The sequence below is a fragment of the Vigna radiata genome, unplaced genomic scaffold, assembly GCF_000741045.1.
Source record: "Vigna radiata var. radiata cultivar VC1973A unplaced genomic scaffold, Vradiata_ver6 scaffold_100, whole genome shotgun sequence".
In the NCBI taxonomy this organism is placed as follows: Eukaryota; Viridiplantae; Streptophyta; class Magnoliopsida; order Fabales; family Fabaceae; genus Vigna; species Vigna radiata.
Genome location: NW_014544133.1, coordinates 1,101,237 through 1,120,491, shown reverse-complemented (window position 1 = coordinate 1,120,491; position 19,255 = coordinate 1,101,237). Strand labels below are relative to the sequence as shown.

General features: G+C 27.7%; 3 protein-coding genes across 3 annotated transcripts in view; 1 reads left to right on the top strand and 2 right to left on the bottom strand.

Moving 5' to 3' along the window:
* Positions 1-1,544, top strand: part of LOC106755331 — a gene marked incomplete in the record, with an annotated part of 2,906 nt that extends 1,362 nt beyond the window's left edge. Inside the window, 5 exon segments of the mRNA XM_022778207.1 lie at positions 51-210; positions 302-450; positions 544-695; positions 923-1,037; positions 1,290-1,544. Of these exon segments, the coding sequence (XP_022633928.1) occupies positions 51-210; positions 302-450; positions 544-695; positions 923-1,037; positions 1,290-1,427 (714 nt within the window).
* A 206-nt stretch (positions 1,545-1,750) lies between these two features.
* On the bottom strand, positions 1,751-3,703 carry LOC106755330 (uncharacterized protein At5g01610). Its single transcript, XM_014637470.2, has 3 exons — positions 3,360-3,703; positions 2,887-2,941; positions 1,751-2,454 (listed from the first exon to the last, which is right to left on the bottom strand). The coding sequence occupies exons 1-3, from the start codon at positions 3,465-3,467 to the stop codon at positions 2,075-2,077; spliced, it is 543 nt and encodes a 180-aa protein (XP_014492956.1). The 5' UTR covers positions 3,468-3,703; the 3' UTR covers positions 1,751-2,074.
* A 12,208-nt stretch (positions 3,704-15,911) lies between these two features.
* Positions 15,912-18,055, bottom strand: LOC106755281 (protein O-linked-mannose beta-1,4-N-acetylglucosaminyltransferase 2). The gene is made up of 2 exons (XM_014637396.1): positions 17,962-18,055; positions 15,912-17,152 (listed from the first exon to the last, which is right to left on the bottom strand). Exons 1-2 carry the CDS (start codon positions 18,053-18,055, stop codon positions 15,912-15,914), a joined length of 1,335 nt encoding a protein of 444 aa, XP_014492882.1.
* Positions 18,056-19,255: the final 1,200 nt, after the last annotated feature.

The following is a 19,255-nucleotide window of genomic DNA, read 5'->3' as shown; positions in this document are numbered from 1 at the left end:
TAACATGACTGATTTAAAAAGGTCTGAACAACTTTAGGCGTTTGATTCAGGGACCTGGATTTCACGTGAAAGCAAGCAACTGTCAATACATGGTTGTATATCAGTATGGGTCAGCTGTCTTGTTCAATGTTGAGGATCATGAAGTGGAAGATTATCTANNATTAGTTAAGAGGCATGCATCTGGTTTACTTAGAGAGATGAGAAAAGATGGTAAGTTTCTTCAAAGAAACCAATTAGTCATGAAGTTTTTCTGAATGNTGTTGTGTATATAGTTAACATGTTTCTGTTTTTGTGTGATTAGATTATGCAATAAAGGAGAAGCCATTGTTAGTTGAGGACATGCAAGGAGGTCCAGACTACATAGTTCTGAAATCGTTGGATACAGATGGCATCCGTATAATTGGAAGTGTACTGGGACAAAGCATAGCTCTGGATTATTTTGTCTCGCAGGTTAATATTTGGCAAACGCCATCTTATTTCCTAAAAGACAAACCTTAAAATTGCACCATTGAATATTTGACATTTGTTCTCTCTTATTATCAGGTTGATGGTTTAGTTGAAGAGTTCGCAGGTATAAACCGAGGAATGGAGAAAACTGGAACCTTCACTATGGATAAGAAGAAACTACTTCAGCTTGTTGGAAAGGCTAACTCAAATTTGGCCGATGTGATTCTTAAAGTTGGGCTCTTTGAGAGGTATTTTCGACCTGTTATAGGCTTAGAAAAATATGCATACGCTGATGTAATAATATATGGAAAATTTCTGATTATAGTATATCCCCTAGCCAACCCCACTTAGTTGGAAAAGACTTTTGTTGTTGTAGTATCCGAAAAGATTTCAAATATTTGGTTTTTGGAATAATTTCATCCTAGTCAACAGTTAGAAGATTTGGTTAATGTTTTATTGTGGATTGATTAATCAGATCCGAAATTGCTTGGAGGGATGCTAAGTATGCTCAAATATATGAGTATCTTAGGGACGAGTATGAAGTTGCACAACGCTTTGGAAACCTGGATTTCAAATTGAAATTTGTAGAGGTATTTCTGCCCATTATTTATATCCATTTGACCCCTATAAAGTATTAGTAATTTCATCTAAACAATGCATTTGAAAATTGTTAGAATCTGAGCCCATGTGATCAACAATAATGTGCTTAAAATTATGCACAAATCTTCAGCTAGATGCACACCATTTTTCCCTGTATATTAAACATTGTATTTGAGGTTAGTTATTATGTTCAAATGATATTGTTGTATTAAGACTTCTTACGTCCATTTGGTTGTTTGCAGCACAATATTCATTTTCTTCAAGAAGTTCTGCAGAACAGAAAATCAGATTTCTTGGAATGGTGCATTATTGGTTTATTGACTATTGAAAATGTTCTATCCTTGTATGAGATTCTTCGAGCTACAAATACAGTTTCTTAGCAAATAGTAAGAAGCTGAAGCTAGATTAGTTTGTAGTAACAACAATTCTTGCAATTTTTTACCAATGAAAATTTTGGCCTTTGTATTTAGCAAATAAATCCAAATATTCCAGACCCATTGAACTGTATTATATTTTTTGGAAACCGTGATGAAAAAAAATAAGGATGCAGGAGCATCTAGTTCTATCACTGATTGTAGAACTAGTTTTAACGCAAGGAACGTCTGAAAATTTGAGTGTAATTTTTCATCATTACTAAGTTAACTCTTAAAATTTTATTATCAAATAAGTTGAACATGATTCAAATTGAAGTAGCGGCGCATTATTACTGTCAAATGTAACATTTGATTGAATAAAAAGTTGAATTCGACGATTTAATAACAAGACTGACAGTCAACCATGAACCTAACGAACATTTAATTTGATGCACACCCTCTAAAGAAATGCATGGTTTGGAGTTCCATTGAAGCTAGCAAAAACCAATCACGCTCAATGAGACAATGAATGAGCAGATCATTAATAGAAAATAACAGAGAAGGGGTTCCTAACTTGTATACCTACAGTGTGTAAACATTTCCAACAATATGTAGACTACCTATTCCATACCATACCAATAATAGTAATGACATAATAACCAACATTTGTAAGCTCAGAATTCTGCTACTCTGACAGCATCACGAGGCGTATCATATGCATCTTTTGGCCTTGACTTCTTTACACCAGCAGTAAACCACACCTTATCAGACTTGTAACCTTCAACTGCCACACTTGTCACCTTCACCCACACAAGAACCTTTGTTTTCATTCCATCTATTGCCGAAAGCTTTCCCCTTGTAAGCACCCCTTTCACTCGGGTTGCGTATCTCACCACAGAAGAGTCCTTGAAACTCACCTCACTTGCAGATGGCAAGTACACAATCAGCTTACCCTTCGTTTCATCAAACTCATAACAGATTATGTTCTGTGGAAATAACCCTGCAGGCAAATTGTACTCCCGTAGGAGTTCCGGTAGGCCTTTTTGCGGCTTTCCTGAGTAAAAAAGGAGGGGAAGGAAAATCACTGATTATTATAATCAATGAAGTGGTTCATAAATTGCTCAGCAAAAGCATACCTAAATAGACATGTGAAAAAGACACCAGATGGAAAGCTTACAACAATGGTATGTTAGCATTTGAAAAATTGTGATGAACATAATGATTAGAATGCTATAGTGCAAATCGATTGATTCAATGTTTTCGTGCACATTCCTCCTAATTTATCATGGTGCTATATAACTGTTTATTTAAACAATGAAGAAGATTTATATGCTGGAAAATACGAGATTTAGAAATGTGAGAATAAGCATCTGGTATACCATCTCTCCTAGTTTATATTTAAATTGACTAAAATAACTGGGTGAAGTAAATCTTAGTATGCATACATGAACAGCCATGAACATCAAGGGTTAAAACGCGTTAATACCTTTCAGTTTGTTGAAGATCCACTTTGCCTTTTCTTCAACCGTATTTGAGAAGGTCTGCAAAAGATCACAAATTTTTCTTCAGCAAACAAGGCAGTGAGATCAAAATCTACAGTAAATTCCAAGGCTAAACACCAATCAAGCACTGAAATCTTTAAACTTTTGTGACCTTTCACAGTTTTCCCCATCCTGTCCTTCAAACAAAGCACACAGGAAATAGGTTGAAAAGAAATTTCCCATTCCCAAACCCCGAAAATTTCTCAAAATGAAATCAAAAAGGAAAATCATACACACATAACCAAAGGTACAACTTTTAATGAAGAATTAAGCATCATGGGAAGAAAAAAAATATCAATTGATAAAGCTTCTATTTCAGATCTCTCAAACACCAAAAGGTAACAATGTCAGAACCAAAATAAGGAAAAAAAAAAAAAAACAATGCAATGCAAGACAAACCCAAAAAGAAAATACTTACAGAAATGTCTCCAGAGATGTTAGAGAACTCCTCCTTGGCCTTCTTGGTGATCCATGAATTCCCCAACCCCACCTTCAAGCTGCTAACTTTGGTGAGAGCCCTCTCCATTTTGGGGTGTCTTGCTTAAGCCTCTATTCTCTTCCCTTCCCTTCACTTTTTGGAGTGCAATGTAGCCAAGGAGAAGAATCTGTGACTAGCTGGAGTTGGATGGAACACAACACACCCCAAAGGAAGGAAGAAGGAAAGGTAGTGTGTGTGTGTGTGTGAAAGTGGGTATCTGAAGAGATGATAAAGGTTTCACCTTTGCATCGGATGACAAGCTGAGCTGGGAAAAGATAATACGACAATACGACAAAGTCCGCTGATGCACACACTGCTCAAAGCGGCGCTCCCACCTATCTCTTTCAATTACAAATTGTTTTTCTATTTAATTTTAGTTAAAAATATAAATGTAAAATATTATTTGTATTACTTAACAAATTAAGAAAAATTTCCGCAAAACAGTACTGTTCTAAACAATTAGTAAGCAAAATTAATCCAATTGAACATTGTTTCTGTAATTAACATTCTTTCCTTTTGTTTTAGAGTTGAATTCCAACTTCTGTTTAGCTGGTTGGGGAACTGAATTTGATGGCATTTTTGTCACCTGATCAGTAAGTAGGAATTTAAATTTGATTTGTTGGAAATTGAAGTTTTATATTAGAACAACAACAAAAAATCTCCTTTTCGTTATTAATTAACAACGATTTTTCTTTTAAAATTTTTCAAATCTTGATTTTTAAAAAAACTAGATTTTAGTAGAGTTTTTTTCACTCAACAGTGCAATAGAAGTAAAAATTTAACTTTCTAAGAATCAGATTTCCACTTTGAATAGGAAAGATGTTTAGTTAAGAAAATAATGTTAAACTGATTTTATTTAGTTGTCTTTTTTTTTTTATTTATTTACAATAGTGTCATTTGCTCAAAATTTCACAAATTAATTCTAGGGCATGTTTCCAAGAAAATTAAGTTTCTTCTTAACTTGAGAGAAAAAAAAAAGTATTATAGTATTTTGATTTAATTAGAACTTATATTTTTAACTGGATAAATAGAAATTTTATTTTGTTGAACATGTTCAAATAAAAGTTTGAGTCAATTTAGTTTAATTAAATTTTTAAAAACTAATTTAGTTTTCAAAATTTTAAAATATAATTTTATTTTCTTATTTATTTTAAAAATGAAATTGATTTTTAAAAAATAATTTTAACTCTTCAAATTTATATTTAAAACATATTTTCAAATTTAAAGAAAAAAGGTTTTCTAATTTAAACTTTAAGAAACCAAAATTAAATCGCTTTTATCCCAAATTTTACAAAGTAAAAACATAATTAAACAAAAAATAGTAATATAATCTTTGTCTTAATTATATTTCCAGTATTTAAAATTCGGAATAATTTAATTTTAGTCTCTCAAATAATAAAAAAAGGTTATTTAAGTCACTATATTTTTCAGAAAAATCCATTTCAGTTTCTTGAGAAAACAACATTAACACAAACTGTTACTGATCTTCGGAGCATGTTATATGTACATTTCCAATACCATTTTTTAAATTATATAAGAGGTGCATTTTCTTTTATTTTTTTAATTTAAACAATAAAAAATTAATTCCAATTTTCAATCACCAAGAACATATTTAATTCATATATTTTTGCTAAATTTACTATAAAATAATTGAAAATTATGATAAAAATGTTCTGAAAACATTTTCAATATTATTTAACCTGTTATGTTTTTAGAGTTTATCTGTGCATTTTCTAATTAAACATAAGGAAATCATTAAAATTTTAATATAAAATTTATGCATTGTTATTAATTCGATGCATTATATTTTATTTCTTTGAAGTAAGATGATTAAAGAAATATGTTTTATGTAGCCTTTCGTTAGGGAAAATGAGTTCTTTTTATCCATAGTTCATTATTGGATTAATTAGAAACTAAATTTAACCCTAAATTTGTTTTTTCAATTATTTTTTACCCTTATATTATGTTTTTACATTGGGGACCATTATTAATGTTATGATAATATCTGAATTGTAAATAATAAGTAAGCTAACGTTGAAGCTAATTTGTGATAATAAAAATATGTGGAAAACATATATGGTGGGGTCAAGAAATTGAATTTTCCAGCTCACAAGGATAATAACACTATAATAAACCAATTCATTATCATTCCCAAGTTTCCAATTATTGAGAAGAAAATGGTGATAGACTAAAGATCCCAACATCATTTTATAGTTTTCTCCAGCTGTTTGATGATTTTTTTAGGGTTTTGTCAAGCCTTTTGGACAACTCATTTAAAGCATCTATCTTTCTCTTTTCCATAAAGTGAAATGTAGCATTTTCATTCAAAAACAAAAAAACAAATATTGATAAGTGTATTTCAACCTAATTGCATGTATTTTATGGGTAGCAGGATAAATATTAGATAAACTGAGGTATTTGAATGATTCGATATTACAAAAATCTCTATATTCGATTTAATTTATATTATATTTCATATTTTTTATAATTTTATTATAAAAATTTATAAAATATTTTTTTTTAAATATATGTCAATATATATGGATATCATAGTGTAACCTCCATAAAATAGTATTTTAGAAGTGGTGGTAGTCTAAAAATAGTGAGATTCAATTATTTTAATATTAAACGATTTTGTTATGAATAGTTTTGTTATAAATGAGTTTCATTATTTTAAAACGTATTGTTTTTCTAGAAACCACTTTTCTAGAGTTCTCTACCTTCTCTCTAAGAGTACTAACTCTTGAGTCATCTCTTTGACGATCAGGAGGTACCCAATCGACCACGACTACAAGGTCTACGTTTCTACTCGATTAATTTCTTCATTATAGCAAGTAAGTTTCGACTTCTTTTTCCCCTTCTGTTCCTAAATCTGTTTTAAAGGAATCTTGTATTGTTGCATGTGTAATCATGCATTCCTACACATTCTTGATTCATCTAGAGTTCTAAGGACTCTGTCCGTTTCAATTTGGTGTTTCGTAGGTTCGTTTAGGTATTCCTTGGGTTCAAGTAATTGATAGAGCGTTTTTAGAGTTTTACAGTTTCTTTGAGAGGTAAGGGAAGTTAGTGTTTGTTTTTAAATTGGAATATAATTGTGACTGTTGGTACGTATGATATTGTATATTGTTGGCTATGTCTAAAATGATACATTTTAGTGATAATTGTGTTTGATTGAGAAGAAGAATGAATGGTATGATGGTATTTTCTTTGTATGAATTCTATGTAAATTTAGAGTAACCTTGTGAATGTGATTGGTATGATTGTATTGGTGTTAATTTTGGTTGAAAGGATTAGAGTATATGTGTGAGTAGAATTATAGGTCAATTTTTGTCTAAAATGGAGGTTGCAAGGAGTAAATCAGTGAGATTGGGGTTGATTGGAGTAATATGAAATTCTAAGGTTGGTTTGGTGTTGTTTAAGACTTGAAAGTGGTGAATGTGTTAAAATATGGTTTAAAATAATTAGTTGTAAGTTGGTGTTATTTTAGTTAATTTTAAGATTCATTTTGGGGGTTTGAGCTAGTGATATTTTGAATCAATAGTTTTATGCCCAAATAGAAAGTTTAAGGTGTGTTAGTAAGTCATTTATGACTTGTTAGAGTTTCTAAGTTGCTCAAATATGAGCTATAACTTGTGGAATTCAATTTGGGTATTTAAATTGAAAATTTGGTTAATTTTAGATTGAAATCTTGTGGTTAATTAGTTTAAAATGAGTTTAGGTTGGTTTAGATATTTTGGTTAGGTCAATATGAATTTATAATACAATCTATGAGTGTTAGAATGTTGGGTATGATGCATAAAGTTGGTTAAGAGTGGTTGAGATATGCAAATTCTGTAGTTTTGGTGTTGTAGAATTATACAGTCTCACTGAGCGAACTCCCTGCTAAGTGAATGATAACGATTGAAAAATCGTTATTTTTATACTTAATTTTGATATCAAATGCACCCTTGTTGACTTAGAAACTTGCTTTGACTCATGATTTTTCTTTAGTTTTGTGAATAAAAGAGTTAAGGACGTGTTTTATGATTTTATGATTAAATTCCCTTGATTTTGTAGGTTTTTGGAATGAATTGAAAGAAAGGTTGAAGTATCACATGGTTGGAGTGCAAAAAAGTCAAACAAAGTGCAGAAAAGTTAACCAATCAACCAGAAAAATTCAACCAGTCAACCAGAATGCTGAAAAGTTGACCAAAGTTGACCAGAGTGTTGAAAAGTCAACCAGAATCCAGAAAAAGTCAGCCAAAACGTGATTTGATATATTTTGTGCGATTTTAATGATCTGTCTGGGCTTGGACCTGTTTTATGTTATTTTTATGTCCTATTTAAAGGCCAAAACGTCTTAAGGTTTGGATCTTTTGATGGCTTAGGCATAGAAACACACTTTTCACCCCTTTGGGGGCAGATTCGGAGATGATGACAACTCTCCTTTTCTCTTTTTTAGGGTTTCTATCTCTTCCATTCCATTATTCACCTAGTTTCTGCATGACGATGGAGAACCAACCTTATTTGTTGTTGGGGAAAGATGTAACCTCTAAACTCTCTTATATTGAAATTCTTGTTTTACTCACATGCTTGTATTATCAATAGTTTGAGTTTTCTTATCCGATTTTCATGCTTGCATCGTTTAACTCATTCGGTGTGTTGATATTTGATTTTGTTGATACGAGAATGTACGGGGAAGTCTCGAACTGATAGGAATTCTCTTAGTTAAGCAATACTACCTAGGAATATGAGTAGGACGACCAATTGCTTTAAACTTCTGTTTATCATGCGTTATTAATTACTTAGGGAGACTAGGAATGGTCAAATAGTAATTGATAATAGGCTCTCTTCGCCGAAGAATCGGGTTTAGAGTAGATTAGAAAGCTGCATGACATTGATAATAAAGCGAATTTAATAAGAATAGTAGATATATGAGAGTGATTAGGTGAAATCTGAACCCTAGCAACAAATCTATCTCATATTATCAACATCATCCATCCACTTTTGTGTTTAACCTCAATTGATCAAATTGCATTCATGTTTATTTTTCCGTATTTTATATTTAAAAACCCCCAAAATATTGTTCTTATAGTCTTGATTGGTTAAGCAAAAACACAACAATTTAGTGTCGCGAGTCTCTTGGGAAAACGATACTTGGACTTACCGTTTTATTATTACTTGATACGATCTGGTACACTTGTCAGGGAGTTAACAAGTTTTTGATAAACACTTCTAGCTTTCATAAAGTGAATAAAGTTTATAGATGAGGAGACACTAGTGCGAAATAAGTGTACAATGTTAGTTTTGAAAAAAACTTAAAAATGAATGATGGCATTGTTATACATAATTAACCTATTTAGTTGCCAAAAATGCCACAATTCTGATGTCATATGCTTAATTGAGGTCAGAATTCTTAGATTTCAACATCTAACGTTGGAAAGTAACTCCTTATACATTATATAGTTAAATGAATCATTTCAACCTGTATAGAAATGACTCTTGGGTTGTCAAGGAAACAATTAGACGTCTGAAAAGTGAAATTCTTGTGCTAAATAACCTTGGAGTTTCACTTTTTAGACATTATATGTCCTTCAAATTTGGTGAGTTCATTAAAAGTTTGACAGACATTTGTAAAATTTACTAACATAAGACGTTTGATGCCCTATTTCCGACTTCAAATGGGTATAAGACGTCAAAATTATTCTTTTTCCAATGTCATATGTCTTATAAAAATTTGTAAAAACATAACTCACGCACATTGTTTCTTGGCGCTTTCATTTATGTTTGAACCTGCATTTTCAAAGACGAGTGTGAGGAAGAAGAAATGTTAGTTTTTTGTCACTTTCTTCTTGCAGAAGTGTTTTTCTTGCATTTGTTGAGATATTTTGTTAGTTTTGACCAATTTATAATGTTTTTTGTTTAGTATTGACATCGTATACGTGAATTTAAACTCCACCATCCACAAGTGAATCAATTGCTTTATTTATGAGTGTAAGAAAAAATAGAGATCAATTTTATGTTATTACCATAAATGTAAGTGTTTCCATAAGTGGAAGTTACAATTTTGTTTATGTTTACGAATTCATTTTGTATTTTCATTCTTTATTGAAGGTCCACCACAATGAACAACAATGTCAAGAAGTTCTCCACTCTTCATTGGAAAGCTAGACCACCCAAATTATATATATATAATTTATGTGTATTATAAGTTTATTTGATACGGATATAAATATGTTTATAATAAATCATAAAAATTTTATTACTTTTAGACAATAATAATATAACAATGGTTTTATGATATTAATTTTTTAAGCTTACAATATTTTAAATGTTCAGTACATAAAATAAATATATAACCAAATTATAAATTTTATAAAAGAAAATACTCCATACATATATAGTAAGTTTATTTTTAACACTAACTTTAAACCAAATAATTATTAAGTCTAATAAATTATAATACATTAATATGAAGTTATTACCATGAATATATAAAGTTATACAAAGTGACAAATTATAATACAATTAATTTAAAGTTATTTTTATGAATAAATTTGAAATAGGATAATCTATAAAATAAAAGTGATATTATAAATTTATTATCAAATGACAATATTAATTTATTATCAAATGACAATATTTATTATTAATTATTATTTTGTAAGCTAATTCATTGACTATGTGTGTTTTCTTTAAAAAGATAAAACCATGTTAATTAATAGTTTATGACAATATTATCTACTTTTGAGATATATATATATATATATATATATATATATATATATATATATATATATATATATATATATATATATATATGAAAAATTATTTAAGTTTGTATTTTTAATACTGTTTAAAGTTTTTTATATTTTACAGTAGAGCTGTCAAAATGGGTAACCTGGCTCAATCCGGCCCGACCTACCATGGGTTGGTCACTTAGTGAGTCAATCCAACCCGATTCATTTATTAGCGAGCCAGAAAAATCTGAACCCGGCTCAACTCACCACGGGTTGGTGGGTAAACGGGTTGGCTCACTAGCCCATTTAATTACAATTTTTTTAAATAAAAAATTACAAACTTTCTATATTTAAATTTAAACAAATTTCCCTCCCAAAAAATGATGTTAAACTGAAGACAATTCAAAATAATAATAAAAAGTAAACATAATCCAAATGTCATCCAAAAACAAACACAAAAAACCTGCTCCTTCAAGAATTTGAGTGAAGAAGTGAGAGTGACAGCACCGTAAAAGAAAACAAGTTCTGTGAGAGTGATTTGTGAGAGCAGAGGTTACTTTTTTGGTATACATAGTGAGTGAAGAGAGTATTTTATTTTTTAGGATTTCATAAATAAAATAATAAATTAAAAAATAAAATTAGGTAGGTGGGTTGGCGGGCCAACCAGGTCCACCACGGATTCAACCAACATGAACCGGATTTAAATGAGCCAGGTTGAAATCTGACCTGCGTTCAATTTTTTCAAACCCAACCCGGCCCGAACTCGTGGCGAGCCGAGTTGACTCGCGGGTTGTGACCCATTTTTACGGCTCTATTTTACAGTATATTGATTGGCATAAATTATTTCTATTAACAATACAGAAAATCATATTATTATTTTTCTTTAATTTTTCAATTATGTTTATAATAACATATTCTCTTTAATATTTCAATGCTTCTTCAATTCTAATAATTATAACATTATTTAATCCAACTTTAAATCTAAGGATATTTTTTCCATTCAAGATGACCAAAGGCCAAAAGAAAAAAGTGGATTTTTTTTATAAAAATTTATTTAGCACATTAGTAAATCATTTCTGACTTGTTAGAATTCTTAAATTACTCAAATATGAGTTATAACTTATTGAACTCAATTATTTAAATTGAAGTTTTGGTTAATTTTAGATTGAAATCTTATGGTTAATTAGTTCAAAATGAGTTTAGGTTGGTTTAGATATGTTTGGTTAGGTCAATATGAGTTTATAATACAATCTAGGAGTGTCAGAAGTTGGGTATGATGCATAAAATTGGTTAGAAGTGGTTGAAATGTGCAAATTCTATAGTTTTGGTGTTGTAGAGTTATGCAGTCTCGCTAAGCGAACTGTCACTAAGCGAATTGCACAAGAGTAGTCATTGAACGAGAGGTTTAACATTAATTAAGCGTATTTATTATTAAATATTATTTTATTAAAAAAATTATTTGTTTATGAGAAAATAAGCTTTATAAAAGTGTACTAATTAATAATTTATGATAATATTCACTATTCAATGCTTAGATAGTATTATCGATATTTTTATGGTATTATTTTATTTTTTATATCAAATACCAAAAATAAAATCTATACAAACACCAGAAACTGGTTTAATTTGATAACTTTTTTTTAAAAAAGAATTTTATGTATTGTATACTGTAATTCAATTATTTATGATAATAAATTATAATACAATTAATAAAAAGTTAATATTATAAATAAAGCTCTAAAATTTTGCAAGCAAGATTATCATTATAGGAATTTATCATTAATATAAATATGTATATTAATAAACATTATTTTATAAAATCCTTCATATATGAAATGTAAGTTTATTTGAAACAGATATAAATATGTTAATAATAATTAATTAAAAAAATTCTTACTTATAGACAATAATAATACAACAATGTTTTTATGATATTACTTTTTAATATTAAATAGGAAGCATAAAATCTTTTATATGTTCAGTACATAAAACAAATGTATATAAACTTTTTAAAAGAAAATACTCCATACATAGTAAGTTTATTTTTAACACTAACTTTAAACCAAATAATTATTATGTCTAATAAATTATAATAACATTAATATGAAGTTATTACCATGAATATATAAAGTTATACGAAGTGACAAATCATAATACAATTAATTTTAATTTTATGAATAAATTTGAGATAGGATAATGTATAAAATAAAAGGGATATTTTAAATTTATTATCAATGACGATATTTATTATTAATTATTATTTTGTAAGCTAATTTATTGACCATGTTAATTAATTATTATTTTGTATTTTTAATACTGTTTAAATTTTTGTATATTTCAAAGTATATTGATTAGCATAAATTATTACCATTAACAATACAGAAAATAATATTATTATTTTTCTTTAATTTTTCAATTATGTTTATCATAACATATGTTTTGATTTGAGGTGTGAATATTTTTTTTATGTATGATATATAAGAATCAATGTTTATTCAATTCTAATAATTATAACATGATATATTTTTTTTTATGAACTTATTTTATCCAACTTTAAATCTAAGGATATTTTTTTCCTTCAAGATGATGAGAGGCCAAAAGAAAAAAGTGATTTTTTTTATAAAAATTTATTTAGCACATATGTAAATAAATCCAAATTAAATTTACAAACACAAATAAATGATTTAAAATTTAAAATTTAAAATGCTATATTCAACAAATCTTAAAAATATTAAATTGTATAACTAACATACTTATGTTATTATAACAAGTTTCATAATATTATAACATTTTTTTCAACACAGCATCTTTCCATCTCTCTATGTAATGCAAATAATTGTATTACAAAATTTAAGTCAAACAATTGTTATGCATACAATATTATTTAGTTAATAATTTTTTTAATATATTGTGGTTTTATTTTTTATATCTATATTTGAATATATTTTGGCACTATTTTAGATTATTAAGAGTTTAAAGAAAAATAATATTTTCTTAACATAGAGCAAATGTTTTAGAGGAAATATTATAGAGGAAATAGTTTCTTAACATAAAAAGAGCTATATAAGTTAATGATTAATAAAATGTCCTAATATTAAATTAATGGTTTTGAACACATTAAGTATCATAAAATATTAAATTGTTGTTAATTAAAGAGGTTAGCTTACAGTCAAAGTACTGTATCTATAAATTGTTGTTGATTTTAACATAAACATCACAACCAAAATCTAAGATTTTCTCTAAAGATAGTGAGATAGTACTTAGAAAATTTAGCTATGGGAATGAAAGTAATGAAAGGTTTTGGAATTATGATTATGATCATAATTATGCCAATATTGTCTGAAGCAAATGAGAATGCTAATTTTTCATCAGATGAAATTAGATGGAAATGTGGTGGCTTATGTCTTGTCAAATGTTTACCTAAGATAGCAAACAAAATTATGTATCCGATATGTCTTGTTGCTTGTTATGCAGGATGTCATAATCTATCTCTCGATACTGCATATAATTGTGTTAACGATTGTGACTCTGTTAACTCCATTGATATCAACTTTGGTATTTATACTTTTTACTTTCTTTATAATTTATTTTTTTGTTTTTTTAGTTGATTTTTTTTTACAAAATTTTCTCATAATATGTAGGTAATCATCAATTTGTGGCCAATGCGATGAATTCATGCATGGAAGGGTGCAAGAGAAGGAACAATAACTTATAAGAATAATGGATGCAAGGATATACTTGGAGAAGGAAGAATAAGTTGTAAGAAGACAACAATAACTTAGTATAAGAAGCAAATGATTATTATGATTGAATGTAACTAATAAATCTCAATCAATGGAAAATCCCTTTCTTTTTTTTCCAATAACTTTTATTGCAATTATTTTTTTATTAGGCTTCATTCTTCTGATAGGTTCAATAATTTTGATCGAAATTCACTTTTAGTTTTTCTTTAAATAAATTATTTACTTTAGTTTCTATAAAAAAATATTTGGCACGTATTTTATAAACATCTAATTAAATTTTCAATTTGTTCTTAATACAACATTAGTCTTCTGATTTTATGTTATGATTATTATTATCTAAGCCATTAAATATGTGACACTTAAGTGAAAGTTTTACAGGTTATATTATTATTCATCTAAAACATAAAATCATAAACAAATAATACTATTATATATACAGATATTCAATTTGCAATTTCAAATTTGCTTCCATTCTATTGAATTTAGTAAAGTGAAGGTGATAATGAGAATGACTATAACTTAGAGATACAACACTTTAATAAGACTAGCTGTGTGAAAAGATATCATACTAAATACCATATTTATACACAAAATGTTGATGGAACAATCTTCACATATGTATATTTTATTTTATATATTAATTTCTCAAATGTTTAAAAATTATAATAGTACACACTTGTTTTTATCTTAAATACAAACAATAACTTCTCCAACATTTGAAATTTATAAATTCACGTATTACTTTCACATTACTTCTATGAACATTAAATACTAAATTAACTTCTTTTATTTCTTTTTTAAGATATTAATCTTTATTACAAGACTCTTTCAACTAATATCATTCATAAAAAAATAGCTAACAAACAATTAAATTTGTTTTTATTTTTTGGGTTAAATATGTTTTTGTCTCTTTAATTTTTAGTTAAAATTGAAATTAGTTATCCTTCAAAATTTTGATCTAATTAAATCTCTCAATTTTAGAAATATGCAAATTTAGTCATTTTAATCAAATTTTATTAAGTTTAATTGATATTTCAAATGTATTTTATAATAATATTTGAGTTGTTTGGTTTGTTTTATGCATTTCTTCTTTAATGTTAGTTATAAAACTCGTTTGAAAAACATTTGAAACATCAAATAAATTAAATAAAATTTGGTTAAAAAAATTAAATTCATACCATCATAAAGACAGATACTAAGACTAAAGTTTCAAAGGAGACTTTTAACCCTTATTTTTTTTATACTTACATGCTTAACAGTTATCAATTTTACTGTAAAAAAAGCAACAAGAAATTAAAATCAGAAGTCATTACATTTTTTGGCAGTTCAAATTGTAATTTGTGACAACTACAAATTGACACCTATTAAAATAATTGCCAAAGTATCAAAATTTATTTTCACCTATTTTGGAATGATGGTTGATATTTTTGTTAAAAATTGATAAGCATAAACTTACAGTTAAAAAACACTACTATGTCATTTACCTATTATGATTATGTTATTTATTTATGTTACATGAATAATAATTATTAAAATATTAAGGGATACATACTTTTTTAAAACATTTGAGGATGACAAAATTTTAAATTTTCAAATTTTAATATAACACAATACTTTTAATGTAATTAATAATAATTAATTTTACTAATATTATTTTAACGAACTTCTGAATATTGATTAAAAACTCAATTTATAAATTGAAACAAAAAAAAATATGATTATTCTTCTAACACTAAGATAACATAAATGTGACGTAATAAAAACAAAAAGAACAAATATATATATCCAACTTGGAAAAAGTCTCTTTAACAATTCTTTTTTGACAATTTTTTGACAACACATACGTGGCAGTTTGTGATTGGTCCGTTTCAAATATTTTTTTAGAATAAATTCAAACAGACCAATAGAATTGTGACACGTGTCCTGTTGTCAAAAATTTGTTAAAAAAGAGTTGTTAAAATATCATTATCCATCTAACTTATATCTAACTTATATGTATCTTTTGATAACTCAAATATCTATCTAAGTAACTAATTAACTTTGGTGATGAATATTTTGGCCTTCTCATGAGCTTTTATCAAACAGTTTCTAAATCTAGTTATATCAATGGTGACATTTTGATGAGTCCAATGTAGCCTTTTCTGAGGCCATTTGGTTTGAAAAGCACCTGGGTTCTTGACCACCAAGCTATCACCACCATATTTCTGTAACAAGCTGCTCTCATTCACCTCAATCTTATACTCCAAGTATTCCACCCCCAAATACTTTGGTGGTTTCTCATAGTATGTTGTTGAAACCCATTCAAGTCCAATTGGCACCACTTGAACCAACACTGACCCTTTCCTCATGAACAAAAAATTTGTTAACCCTGCTCCATGCACTCCCAACAACACATCACTACCATGAACCACCCCATAAACTTTCCTCATAGGAGTGCTTCTTGATGCCTCAAACACATGCACGATAAACCCTAATTCCTCTGCCACCTTTATCACATCTTCTTCGTTCGTAATCACTCGACTCGCAGTTCTACTGATCAATGTCAACTGAGGCTTATCCCTTTTTGGGTACATAAATGGTGTACCCAATTTACTGTATACTTTCCCTAGGAATGCACGGAAATCTATAAGGGTTTTAGGGTTTGGTAGCAATAACTTTGGGTCTATGATCATGGGTCCATGCTTCATCAACCCTAAGGTGGCTGACGGGAAACAATGGACTGTCGATAGGTTGTTTGCGTTGATGATCGAACGGTGGGGACTAAACGCAGCTAATAATTCTGCGTACTTTTGAAACCACCACATCTTACCCTCCGTCACCACTAGTGTTACATCTTGATTAGAGAATAGTTTATTGATGGTGATGAAGAGTGGGATGAAGATCTCGTTTATTTCATGGTAATGGTTTCCTGTGTACCCGGCGGCACTGAATACGAGGGCTGGGGTATGGTGTGTGACATTGCATGATAGCTTCGGTTGAGCTACAATTAGATTGAGTTCTTTCACAAAGGACATTGCTACTTTGTCACTTTTACGAGGGTAAGGACGGAATTTCAATGGTGGACGGGATTTATTTCGTGTGTGAAGATCCACGGCATAGATTGTTGAGGATGTTGGATCTAAAAGTGTTGAGCCGTTGATTGTGCAAAGATCATATTCTTTATTAGAGTAGTCACAAGTGATTGCAGCAGCACTACCATTTACATTTCGATCAGGGACCCATCGACAAATTGATAGCTTAGTCCTTAATTTCACATTCCATATAATTTTATCTGTGTAAAAAAAAATTGAATTATTATTATATAAATAATAGTTTAGACCTTTTTTTTATTATTTTGTAAACTTCTTTTCAAATATAGTGTTGTTTGTTGACCAAATTTATTATTATATATATATATATATATATCTATTAATTATTATTTAATATTTAAATCTTATATTTAATATTATTATTATTTATTCATAAATTATTTATTCATATCATGTTTATTTATTTATATTAATTTATGAATAGACAATAATAATATTAAATATTGATGATGGTAATAAATATACATTGACAATAGGGCACTTATATTAATAATTAAAAATAACATAATGTAATATGTTCAATATTCTGTGCAATATAATAATAATAATAATAATTAATCTTTTATATTTATAAAATGATATAAAAATTAATTTTGTGCATAATATACTAAATACATGTTTTATTAATTTTGTTTTTGTTTGCGTGTGAAATGATAGATTCATATTATTTATAATTTAATGTGAAATAAAGTTATATGTACTTTCATAGAAAAAGTAGTATTTGTGAAAAAAGTAATGATAATTTAACAAAATAATATAAAAACTTATTAATCTAATATAATGACTGTTTGCCTAAGATGTTAACATATTTTCTTACTTTTAGCTATCTTAATACAAATAGTTAAAGCACTATACTAAAAGAAGAAGAAAAAAAATGATCTCTTGTAGAATAAACTTGGTATATAATCAATCTAATATAATGTAGTATTTGTGGAATAATCTTAATATATTAGAGGAGAAAAATCAAAGCAATGTAGGATTTGTAAATTACCTCCTATGACAGTAATCTGGAGAAAAAAGATGAACACCATTAAACCAAAACATAAAGTCAACATTGACAATCTCGTGCTCTTCAATTCCTCCATTGATTTTGCTGATTAGAAAACAATGTTTAGTAGAACTTTTATCAATAATACACTGATTTATAACAAAGAATAAATAACAAATTAAAATTGAAGCTGTTGAAAATAAATTGATTATCTAAATAGAAAATTGCACTTATTTAGTGACATACTCACTTTGTATGTTTGGCTTGTCCTCTTTTTCCACTCTATTCCTCTTAGTCATGTTGATGTAACTCTTAAGATGAAGAACAATTGGATCTTTGATTGCTGATTGGATAAAAAATATTATGGAGGCATGTTGGCTTTTAAATATAAGAATTTATATCCTTTTCATATTAGGGTAAACATAGTCAAATTATCTCTTTAACAACCTTTTATAAAATGAAATATAATACATCTTGAATTCAATGTTGTTACTATAACCAGTTCATATATATTATAATTTCATTTAATTAAAAATTACTTAACTATATATGCATTTTAATTATTAGATAATATATTTATAAAACTTAATGATGTGAAATTTGTCAAAAATTATGATTAACATAATATAATAATCTTTAACTGTTAGATTAATTAAATTATATTTTCTACATATTTATTAAAACTTTAATGCAGCTAAATCTTATGCATAATATAATGGGATTGTATATACCAATCCAACATATTTGTCAAGAGTCCAATAACTAAAATTTATAGATTACAAACCCTTTGACTTGTGTTTTAATGAATAAAATTTTATCCTCATTGTATTTTTTCAAGTCATGTGAAAATATAAGTACGCCCACCTTTAATTCTTGAATTTATAGAACATTGTAGTAATAGTTTTGGAATTTAAAATTTTATTTACAGGAAATTAAAATAATAATGATTTCAATTTAGAAAACTATTTTATATTTTTCTAATTTTATAAACTCTTATTAGAATGATTGAAAGGTCCAAAGATTAAAAGAAAATCAATTAAAGGTTATGAGTGTTGACCTTTGATATTTTGGTGGTCTAACATCTCATTAATTTCATTTTTAATTACATGTGGTTGAGTGATCATTATTGCTATCTTTTCCTTATCAACATTTCATTAATGAATTTGAAATTTTATTAAACATATATTAAAGCTTAAATATATTTTATAAATAATATAATTATTACTTTAAAACTATAAAAACTGATATTATTTGATAAAATGAACTAGTCAAGGTTACATTTGTGACATCTATATTA

Coding starts and splice junctions, on each gene's coding strand:
- LOC106755281 (XM_014637396.1), bottom strand. CDS start 18,055: ATGGAGGAATTGAAGAGCACGAGATTGTCAATGTTGACTTTATGTTTT. Junction 17,153..17,961: donor CCAGATTACTGTCATAGGAG/GTAATTTACAAA, acceptor TTTTTTACACAG/ATAAAATTATATGGAATGTG.
- LOC106755330 (XM_014637470.2), bottom strand. CDS start 3,467: ATGGAGAGGGCTCTCACCAAAGTTAGCAGCTTGAAGGTGGGGTTGGGG. Junction 2,942..3,359: donor ACATCTCTGGAGACATTTCT/GTAAGTATTTTC, acceptor GATCTTTTGCAG/ACCTTCTCAAATACGGTTGA. Junction 2,455..2,886: donor GATCTTCAACAAACTGAAAG/GTATTAACGCGT, acceptor TTTTTTACTCAG/GAAAGCCGCAAAAAGGCCTA.